Source organism: Hibiscus syriacus, unplaced genomic scaffold (genome assembly GCF_006381635.1).
Source record: "Hibiscus syriacus cultivar Baekdansim isolate YM2019G1 unplaced genomic scaffold, ASM638163v2 tig00111502_pilon, whole genome shotgun sequence".
NCBI classification, from domain to species: domain Eukaryota; kingdom Viridiplantae; phylum Streptophyta; class Magnoliopsida; order Malvales; family Malvaceae; genus Hibiscus; species Hibiscus syriacus.
In genome coordinates, this window is record NW_024063105.1 from 153,029 (window position 1) to 165,038 (window position 12,010).

The 12,010-nt window shown below is 36.0% G+C and overlaps 1 protein-coding gene across 2 annotated transcripts; it reads right to left on the minus strand.

The window, feature by feature from the left end:
* Positions 1–366: 366 nt before the first annotated feature.
* On the minus strand, positions 367–3,976 carry LOC120163899 (transcription factor PIF3-like). 2 transcript variants are annotated; one of them, XM_039173708.1, is made up of 8 exons: positions 3,612–3,976; positions 2,426–3,527; positions 2,224–2,328; positions 2,069–2,134; positions 1,724–1,789; positions 1,190–1,597; positions 1,139–1,150; positions 367–719 (listed from the first exon to the last, which is right to left on the minus strand). In XM_039173708.1, the coding sequence occupies exons 1-8, from the start codon at positions 3,704–3,706 to the stop codon at positions 591–593; spliced, it is 1,983 nt and encodes a 660-aa protein (XP_039029639.1). In that variant the 5' UTR covers positions 3,707–3,976; the 3' UTR covers positions 367–590. The 2 variants fall into 2 exon arrangements, with proteins under 2 accessions (XP_039029639.1, XP_039029638.1); XM_039173707.1 differs by having other exon boundaries at positions 1,139–1,597.
* Positions 3,977–12,010: the final 8,034 nt, after the last annotated feature.

Genomic DNA, 12,010 nt, shown 5'->3' on the forward strand with positions numbered 1-12,010 from the left:
AGAGCCTTGAGTACCGGACCGCTTGTCAAGGAGGAAGAAAACACCTTGGATGGAGGAGTAACACAAACAAAGGAAGCTCCGTCTTCTGTTCAAACAGAGGAATCTAAGCAATAGCTTACAAGTTGTTGACGAGGGACATAAACACACACTCACACATATGTTTCTGTGTGCATGTGACAGAAAATAATGATCATTTCCTCAATTCGAAGAATCGATAAACCAGAGCCAGAGGTTGGCCTAAACAAACACTCGGGTACATACTATTGAGGTATTTATCTCTTAGACAGACCAGCATTATTAGCATCGATGATGGATCTTAATAAATGACTTACAAATTCAAGTAAAGAATTCGAAATCTCCTCGACGTGCCGAAATATGTGCAAATTCTAACTGTAATTCCCCGAAATTAGTATTCAGTTGACCATCATCATCATAGAGGTCAAATACAGTCCCCCTCACACACACACACACAAAAAAAAAAAGCTTCAGTCTCCATCTGAAGCAAAATAGTTTCCTATCCTCGGGTCAAAAAGCTAACAAATATAACCTACACTTTGATAAAACACGATGCGTATATACAATCAAAAGTACTATGACCTATCAGGTAACTTCTCATCTCCTTCTGTTGATCTAAAAGGAACACTACCGGTGATTTCTGAGGCTTGACTATTCTTGTGCACTTCAGCTGGCTGTTCAAAACTTTCATTTGTTGTTTGGCACTGGCATCGCAAACAATATCAAATTTGATTAAATTCAGGCAGACAAGAAGCAAAGCCATAAAAAAAATTGCAAAATGTTCAGATGAGTGACAAGTTAATAGAATCGGCCTCCCTTTTTCTGCCATACATATATAGCAAAGGTAAACAATAAGTGTGTGTTTTTGCATGCTTGTATGTATATATTCCAACTCATGCTTTATAAGAACTAAGAAGCATAGAGCTTTTCATTGATGAAAAGGAAAATGATTTCTTTAATCTAACCTAACAAGAAAAATCAGTCAGGTTTACCATAAATTTGTCTACTGGGAAACCATTATAAGATTAACTAGTCATTGAGGGCAACTAAACCCTGACTAAGCAAATACTAGAAACTCTCTTTTTTTCAATGACTTGAATAGGAACAAGAAAATTTTCCCAACCTGAGTAGATGTCTGATTCACGCAGCTATTGATGTTAGTGTTCTCTGTCACTTGATTCACGGAGCTATTGATGTTAGTGTTCTCTGTCACTTGTGAGTTGATATTCTGAATTGGAATAGGAATCAAAGGTACACCTGGCATCGACATCGGAAGTCCATGACCATGAAACCCATACGGCTGTAGGTTAGATCCTGTCATCTCTTGGAGTGTAGTGGTGCCGGATGGATGTGGGCCAGGGCAGGGGCCAGAAAGAGGTGCTCCAGGGGTTGGAGGCACCTGAACCATAGGGCAAGCAGAAACTATAGTATTCGTTTGAGGAAATGGCATCCCGAAACCCATACCTATACCCATTCCAACACTCATGGATGATAAATGTGCCATATGAGCTGCATGCATATGTTGCATTCCAGTTGGAAACATCGTCGGTGGCATATATAACCCAGCTCGCATAGACATAATCTGCGTAAGGTCGGTAGTTGATAAAATAAACTTATTTCGATTACCCTTCAAAGAATCAACTTTCAAATATACACCAAAAGGAAGAGTAACAGTTATGATTTGGGAGAAAGAAGATGAATATCTTACCTGCACCTGTAGTTGGAGTGTTTTAAGATATTCAATTGCTTCATCAAGCATCGAAGCTTTGTCCACCTTGTAATGCCAAAATGTAAAAAGTCAACAGCTTTAAAATACAAAAGCTATCAAGTCTTTGTTGGTCTGTTTTTGGTTCAATAAAAAATTCATAAAGTATTTAACCATGTTTGATGAATTTAACTATGATTGCAGTAGAAGATAAGAAGCATGAATAAGCTATATGTTTTAAACTACTAATAAAATTAGCAAGGATAAGCCTAAGCTCAATGATCTATTTCCAGAGTCGCATCTGTTTCCAAGAAAACTCTTGATTTAAAAGTAATATGAATTACCAACCTTGTTGCAGTTTGGTATGAGCTCCTGTAAGGCACGCATTTTCTCGTTTATCCTATCCCTTCGCCTCTGTGAAAGTCAAGGTCTTACAATTCAGACACAGCCATATGAAGGATAGCCTTTTAGAATTATCGAACTAATCGAATACACTTCCTCACCCTTTCAGATAAATTATGCACTTCTGCTGCTCGACTTCTCTTAGACCCCTTACCACCTTGAGCGGGAATTGCTTTTTTCACACCCTCAGATTCTTCTTCAGCATCCTACACATGTAAGTTGGTTACTTTGATTTATCAGAAAAGGAAAAAAAATGAGTTCAAAGCACCACAACACTAAATAAAATTATATTCTACAACTTACTTCACTAGGGCATTCAAACTCATCATCATCACGATTTTTTCTCTTCAAATTGTGTAATAATGTATCATCAGATGATCTTTCAACACTATTTCCACAGCAAACAGAGGAAGCAGCATGCACAGACTCTACAGCCTTGTCACTATGTGGCAGGCGTTTAGAAGCATTTTCACCAGTAACTTGATTAGAGATTTTATCACCTGGTGAATCTAGAGATTTAGCTTTAGATTCTTTTATATCGGTCTTCATTGGCAACATTGTAGAATGGCAATGAGAAAGTTCTTCCTTCTGTAGCTCAATATTCGAATCAATGTGCCTGGAATCAACACAGTTGCTAACACCGTCACCAATCCCCTTTTCCTTACTTCCATTCTTCTCAGTCCTAGCCATAGCACCTATGTTCTTAAGATTAGTTTTAACAATAGCAGCGGGACGTGCGAAATGGGAAAAATTCATCAACAGTGTATTACTACAAGGTGCACCAGGATCTTGTTTCTGCAACTTTATGCCAGCCAAAGCATCGTCTGATGGTTGAACTCCCATTGAATCTCTGCAAATGGCATGGTTGGTTAAGGTATGGCTCAGGTTATTACCAATACTCTCCGAATTTCTTGATCTAAAATACGGAGAAGACACTTGACGTGGCTGTGATGGCCTAGCTTTGTCATCTGCAGGTTTAGGAACCTTCAACAGCTTTCCTCGTTCAAAATCCACAGCATCATTTGTAGAAACAGTAAACAAATCTCTAACGGATTGGCGTCTTCTATCAAATGATGCTACGTTACTATTAGTCGGGATCTCATTCGAAGCGAGCCCGGATAGTTCAGGCAATAAACCAGAACATTCATCATGTAAAGATTGAACCTCAGGGTACTTCAGCCAAGGCACCACTTCATCATCAGCACCATGAGTCGGCACCACCGACATCGGAACATCACTCAATATAGAAGAGTCCAACACCCCAAACTTTCCCATTCTTGTAAAATCCCCTCCATTTCCTATATCTTTATCACTACAAGAAATCATCTTCCTAGCCCTACTAGACTGACCTTGCATTGAAACTTGATCATTTTCCCATACCAATTCAACAATGTCATTCTCAGGTCTGCAATCAAACAACAGCACACATATATGATCGAACATGTAATCAAATGAAATTCAATGTTTAAAATACATAAGAGGAACTTACACAGAAGACAAATCAGTGGAGCTTGAAGGGTTCTTCTTGTCTTGAGATGAATCAAGTTTCCCCCTAGCCATCCGATATAGCTCATACAAAGGCATGATGAAAAGCTGGGAAAAAAACCCTATTTTCTTACTTAGAAGAAACCCAGATTCAAGCAGTTAGGCTTAGCCATTGCCACTGCTTCTCATCACTTGTTTCAACTCAAATTTGGTTCAAAACACCCAAAAGGAAACATACATGAATGAAGCTAATCAAGGACTCAAGAAAATTAGCCCGACCCATAAACCCACTACAAAAATAAATTTGAAAAAGAGAGAGAGAGAATCAAATCTTTGAGAAAAGCACAATCCTTAAAAGCTCGAACCAAGGGAAACCCAGAAGCCGTCAAAAGATGTTTTACAGCATAATTTGGTGCATCAAATCATGGTTGCCGCTGTTAGTACCGAGTTTACGGGTAGGTAGTATTTACCGTTTCGGTTAGAATCACCGTTTTAGAAATTAAAATTCTCTATGTTTTGATTTTATTTTGAAAATATTTAAAATATAATTAAAATATAATTTTAAAATAAATTATATATTTAATATTTAAATTATCAATTTTAATTTATTTTAGTATTTAAACTTTTAATTTTTTTAAAAGTTTCTACAGAGTTGTCTGCCTATTAATAGATCAATAAAATTTTAAATATGAAATATTTTATATCCCTCTAAATTGTTTAAAAACATCTAATTTCAGTATTAATTATATATTTAAACCTAAACTTAATTTAGGTTTACAAAGAAAAAAATATCCCAATTTTTTTATCAGAAATGATCCCAAAATTAAAATTGATATCTAATATCAATTAAAATATTATTTTATCGAAATTGTTTATCAAATTTGGAGTAATAATAATATGGGTAAATTACAAATTTCCTCACTAAACTTTACAAGTTTTCAATTTCCTCACTAAACTTAATACAATGATTTTTTTATCACTGAACTTTACTTCATCTCCTATTTTGGTTACTTTGTTGTCAAATAATTAATGGCGTTTAAAATGATGTTGTTTTAAAAAAAAATACCAAAACGACATTGTTTTGCATCTATATAACAATTCATTTTAACGTCGTTATCTATTTACCGACTGAGTGACCAAAACAACACAATGTATTAAGTTCAGTGAAAAGCTTGAAAAGATTTAAAGTGCAATAAGTCAAATAGAAAAGAGAATAAAGTTCAATTACCAAATATGTAATTTGCCCTAATAATATATAGATGAAGAAAGGTATGTGTATTTTATTAATTTATATAGTACAATGTATATAAATTTAGGGTAAACTACTCAAATGATCATTTAATTATGGAGTTATTGTCTATATAACCATCGTACTTTCAATTTTGTTAATATGACCATATAACTATTTAAATGATTTCAATCAAACAACTTGTCATTAACATTTAACGGAAGTACTAACGTGACATTTAATAAAATTGACATTTTAATTGTATCTATGATATTAATGTTATCCGTGATATAACAATATGATGATCGTATCGACATCAATCTCATAATTAAATGATCATTTTAGTAATTTACCTATAAATTTATTAATATTGTCCTATCTTTTCGTTGGTATCCATGATATTATTATATATTATCCAATGAAATTGGGTGGCTGTGTGTGGCCCTTGCTCGTTTCCCTAGTGCATTATAACATTAAATATGTTTAAATCTACTGTAGACCATTACAATATGTTGGGGGCATGATTGTTTATTTTCTTTCTTCTGCCTTCATAATTATTATTATAATAATTTATATTTTAGAATATTTTATCAATATGATATATGATAGATTAATTCAATTAGAATATTATAAAAATGCATTAGGTCAAAAATTCTTCCAATTATTCTATTCCATTTTTTTATCATTAAATTATTTTTTCCAAAATTATACTTAATGTTATGTTTTGATTTTATTTTGGTCATCCACCGTTAAAAAATTAACATAACTACTAATATGGCATTTTTAAAAAAAATTCAATGATGACGTGAAATTATCTTATGGTGACACATTAATATCATCGTTGGTTTTTTAATGACGAATGACCAAAATAAAACCAAAACTAAATATGTCAGGTGTGATTTTGAAAAAAAAAATAGTTGAATGACTAAAACATAACAAAAGTGATCAATACGATATTAAATGCTACCTTGTTTGAAAAAGACGTATCTTATTATATTATCTGATGATAAAATTACTTAGATAATGTGTTGAAAAAATGATTATTTTTAAAGGGGTGATGCAAATTTTATTTGTTGAAATAGGTGAATGCTATCGTGTTTGGAAAAGACGTCTGAACTATCTGACGTCTTCGGCGAAAGACTCAAAGAAGATGCAAATTAAATAAACGATTGATTATTGAACTTACATCTATTGGTAAAGCATTAAACATTTTGTTGTACTATAAAAGTTTTAGGTATTTTGGTAAACTGTTTTAAATTTTATTAGACGATTATATATTTTAGTAAAAGTGATAGAAATTATGGAGTCGTTTACATATTTTGACAAAGTTTTGATTTTGGTGTGTTACTTTAATAAAAGAAATTAAAAATTATGAATTATTATATACACGTTTTTATTTATTTAATACACTATTTTATAAATAAAAAAATCATTTATATTACATTAATAAATGTTTTCCCTAATATTTTAATCACAAATCTATTAATTTACAGCCATTTCTTTTAGAGAAAATCGCCTCAGTGACCAAAAAAAAGTTATAATATACGATTTTAACCAACTTTTTTTGGATTTGCCAAAATGACCAACAAAATCGCAACGCGAAATAAAAATCGCAACGCGATCCCCAGAATCGCAAATCAGTTTCCAGAATCGCAAATCAGTTTCCAAAATCGCAACGCGATTCTTGAAAATCGCGATGCGATAGTACAAATTCGCATTGCGATTTTCCAAAATCGCAACGCGAATATGAAAATCGCAACGCGAACACATAAATCGCAACGCGTATCCGTAAATCGCAACGTGTATCCGTAAATCGCAACGCGTATGGGTAAATCGCAATGCGTATCCGTATATCGCAACGCGTATCCGTAAATCGCAACGATAATACATAAAATCGCAACGCGTATCCGTAAATCGCAACGCGATATTTAAAGCGCCATTATAATCGCTACGCGTATTTTATTTTCAAATTACAAAAAGAATATTAAGACAAAATCCCGTAATCGCAACTCATAACCTAAAACCTAAAATCACAACTCAGTCCCATCTCCATCTCTCACTCTCTACGGCGAAGAAATCCGTCCCCATCTCCGAAGATTTCCGTCCCCATCTCCGGCGAAATCCCTCACAACCATTCACGGTCAGAAATCCCTCACAATATTCAGAAATGGAAAATCAACCTCCGAGGGTTAGTTTTTTAATTATTTTTATTTTGAAATGTTTGCATTATTGTAGGTTTTTCATATTGAAACTGATGATAAGTTTACTGGTCATTTCAATAATAGATTAACCATTTCACTTAGATTTCATTTCGCGTTACGATTCTGTCGTTGCGATTTTCATTTCGCGTTGCTATTCTCTCGTTGCGATTTTCAAGTTAGTATTTGTCTTTGTCTTTGTTCTGTCTTTTGGTTGAAGTAATGCAATCCATTCAAGTTTCAATTTGCAGAAGAGTCGCAACGAGATAAATGAAATCGCAACGAGAGAATGACTGTCGCAACGAGAGAATCGCAACGCGAAATGGAAATCGCAACGAGAGAATCGCAACGCGAAACCAAAATCGCATTGCGATTTTCATTTCGCGTTGCGATTCTCTCGTTGCGATTTTCATTTCGCGTTGCGATTCTCTCGTTGCGATTGTCATCTCGCGTTGCGATTCTCTCGTTGCGATTTTCATTTCAACCAAAAGACAAAACAATGTTGCAAATTTTAGTTTAAAGAATAAACTACTACTTTTTATGTTTATTGTTTTTGGTATATCTTCACAGTGTAGTTTTTGGTATATCTAACTTGGTATGTTTATTGTTTTTGTAGAAATTTTTTTCGGCTCAATTGACCTTGAGAAATAAAGTCAGCCTGGCCACTACAATTGCAAAGAAGCTTTCACCTGCTCAAAGACAATTGTTTGAGGAAACCTGCTTCGGGCCATGGCTGAGAGTACAGCATCCGGGTGGAGATGCTAATTTGACCCATTTGTGGCTTCAGACCATGACATCAAATCTACCCGACAGTATACAACGTGGTGAGGAAGAGATATGGTTTCATTTTCCACCAGCGTATACTTGCTTTGGGCGGAAGGAGTTCTGCTTAATCACTGGTCTACGATTCGGACACGATGATGTAGGCCGGTACACTCGTCATATCGCCCGCCCATCATGGTTATCCCGGGTTTTTCCGGATGAGTCAATGGAGAAGCCGAACCTACATGTCGACGACCTGAAGAAATTATTTAATAAGAAAGCTGGTTTCACTCGGATGGAAGACGTCGATGTTGTCCGAGTATGCCTTCTACTACTTGTGTATGCCGGCTTTTTAGGCAGAGAGGCCAGACAACCTATTCATCGGGAGCTAATAATATTGGTAGAGGACCTGAATGCATGGAATCTGTTTCCGTGGGGTTCGTATATATGGAAAGCTACCTGGACTAAGTTGTCGTCTGCCTTTGATGACCGCAAAAGTTTGCGGGGCGATGGGTCCAAATACACTTTGTCAGGCTTTGTTTGGGCCTTTAAGGTAAGAATTTCTATATAATGTTTCTAAAATTATAATTAATTATTTAACAATTACTAATTTTGTTATTATATTGTTTGTAGATTTGGATATTCGAGGCTTTCCCCAGCATGCGTACATATGCAATAAAAACGTCAAATGATATTCCCAGGGCTATTTCCTGGAAGAGGAAAACTCTGTTGGATTGGGAAGACTTAATACCATATGCCACAATAAATAATGTAAGTTAACACAAATACTTTCATATAATATATAAACAAGTTATTAATAGTAGACGTTTAACTTTGTTTGAGTTTTTATATTTTAGGAGGCCAACATTCCATTACAAAGACTGTCACCCACGGAGGAAGAGCTTGCCACTGATTGGTGGCAAGCTAGTCAGAGTTTTTTTGATGGCACGGATGATGAGCAGCATCCACTTCCTCCAATTCGAGAGCCATCACCTCACCTAGAGCCATCACCCGATCGTGACGACTATACACCTCTAGAACGAGAGCCATCACCTATCCCGTCACATCATCGAGCCTCTTCTCCACCATCACCTCATGATAGGCGACCGGCAAAGATGCCACGACTCCTATCTCCCTGTTCTCCACCTCCACCTCAACGGGATGAGTCAAGGGAGTTACGTGATGAGGTCAATGCCTTGCGTGAGGAGATCGGTACTCTACGCGATAACGATGGTGCATGGCGTGTGGAGGTGTCAACTTTACGTGGTGAGGTTGCCGCTCTACGTGAGATGATAGTATCGTTGCAGAATGAGGTTCATACTCTACGCAACGAGGTAAGTTTAAGATTTTCCATATTTAACTTAATGATAAATTTACTCGTAATTTCACTTAGATTAGCCATTTCACTTAGATTGCTTAGTAAATTTATTCGGTTGCTGCCAATTCTGCTAAACTGTGTATTCTTTAACACTGTGAAATAGTATTTGTCTTTGTTTGTCTTTTGGTTGAAAGTAAATTTGTTCGGTTGCTGCCAATTCTGCTAAACTGTGTATTCTTTAACACTGTGAAATATATTTGTCTTTGTTTTGTCTTTTGGTTGAAAGTAAATTTGTTCGGTTGCTGCCAATTCTGCTAAACTGTGTATTCTTTAACACTGTGAAATAGTATTTGTCTTTGTTTTGTCTTTTGGTTGAAAGTAAATTTGTTCGGTTGCTGCCAATTCTGCTAAACTGTGTATTCTTTAACACTGTGAAATAGTATTTGTCTTTGTTTTGTCTTTTGGTTGAAAGTAAATTTATCCATTCAAGTTTCAATTTGCAGAAGAATTTATAGTTTACTTTCGCAACACGAAACTTAAAATCGCAACGCGAAACCAAAATCGCAACGCGAAATGAAAATCGCAACGACAGAATCGCAACGCGAAACCAAAATCGCAACGACAAGATCGCAACGCGAAACCAAAATCGCATTGCGATTTTCATTTCGCGTTGCGATTCTTTCGTTGCGATTTTCATTTCGCGTTGCGATTCTGTCGTTGCGATTTTCATTTCGCGTTGCGATTTTGGTTTCGCGTTGCGATTTTAAGTTTCGTGTTGCGAAAGTAAACTATTTCTTCTTCTGCAAATTGAAACTTGAATGGATTGCATTACTTCAACCAATAGACAAATCAAAGACAAATACTAACTTCAGGGTATTAGTTTGAAACATATTTTTCTTTGTTATCTGATGCATTTTGTGAACTATGATAGAATAATGACTTGGGTGAATACAATGCAAGTTTGAAACATATTTGTCTTTGTTTTCACTGTTTAAATATCATGTCTGTTTATTTACTGATTTTTGTATTTAATTATTTAGCGGCCCGATAGAGTGGATGCTTTACGTCGGGTTATGCTTGCACGACGGAGTTCACGCATCAGACAGCGTGCACGTGCTATTAAGTCTCCGTACACCCCAATAGTGCGAAGACACCGCAAGAAGAAGCCCGACTCGCCTGTCATCCCTCAAGAGTCCACTCCTATCGTTGAAGAGGCCCCCCATATCATTCCTCGAGAGTCCCCTCCCACCGTTCAAGAGGCAACTGTCATCGTTGAAGAGGTCCCTCCCACCATTCCAGAGCCCGATTCACATGGGGTAATATATCGAAGTATTGAGAAACCCCCACCGGTTCCGGACATGATGGATGAGAGTTGGCTCTCGTATGAGTTACCGGCCAGTACCATACCGGTATCTGAAGAGGAGAGGGAACAACTACCGGACACAATTTTGGATAACACCCTTTGGGCTAAGACCGCAGTTGATTTTTATCTACATGAGCGGAGCAAGGGGTGTTTCACTGACATATGCAAGCTCACCGATGATATCTTTTTGTTGCTTGAACGGCCTTGGTGGGGCGTATTATTAGGGTCGAAGACAATGGCTATTTCGATGGGGGGTAAGTCTTATATTTTTCTTATATTTCAATTTGATTAATTTTTTTTTTAAATTTATGTAAGTCACTAATATATGTCTTTTTTTGTAAAACAGCATATCGATGCGTGGGTGACACGTCTTCTAATAATAAGAAACTTAAGAAAAATAAAAATATACGATATACAATAATGCCGACGTCTTTTCACGCCGTTCACTTGAAGAATGCACGAGATGAATCATTTGATTTGGGCAATGGACAAGCTAAACTTTATCCTGCATGGTGGGAGGTCGATAAGGTTAGTATTTATTTTAGATTGAGTTTAAAGGTTTTATGAAATAAGTGCGCAAATGAATGAATTATTACTTATGATTGCAGGTGTTTATCCCTGTTTTGGAACGTAAACATTGGATTCTCGTCGAGCTTCAGCTCCCATCCCTTAAGACAATAGTGTATGACAGCATGATAAATTACATATCATTGGCTGATTTAAGAGATGTTATTAAGGGATGGAGCTCTCATTTGGCTAAATTCTTGGATGCGATCAATTATTGGACTCGTTCTGGAAACAAGAAGCCAAAGAAGCTCAATATTACAGTTATTAGAGACGAGACCGCGCCACAACAAACGAGCGGAGCCAGAGGAGATTGTGGTCCTCTCGTATGCTTGGCGTTGGAGCGTTTGACGACGGGAAGCATCAAGTATCTACCTCCCACCGATAGAGATAAAGCTGCAGTAGGCTTGTGGATTCGGCATTATATGGCTAAATCGATATATACGAGACGCTGCCTACCTGCATCCGCGTTATAAAAATGTCCATAAACAATTGGTAAGTTTATATACTTATAAATGAAAATGTTTGGTTAAGTAATTAGAATTCAATAATTTGCGTAGAAAGTGTTGTTTGAACAAATGTTTGGTTTCTGCAGGTTAATCTCAGAAGTGAACTGCGTGAAAATGATGTCGAGCTGCAAAAGTTGATTCAATAGTTTAATTGATTGTTTTTTGATTGTTTAATTGATTTGTAAAAGTTGATTCAATTTTTGATTGTTTAATTGATTTGTAAAAGATGATTTGTAAAAGTTGATTTGTGTAATTGATGCGAACATAATTCTTATTTGTGCTTGTTTAATTGATTGAAATGTAATGGTTGATTTTGTTGATTTCAATCTGCATTATGTTGAAGGCAAAAATGACTATCGCAATGCGAAATGAAAATCGCAATGCGAAATGAAAATCGCAACGAGAGAATCGCAATGCGAAATGAAAATCGCAATGCGGAAATGAAAATCGCAATGCGTTTA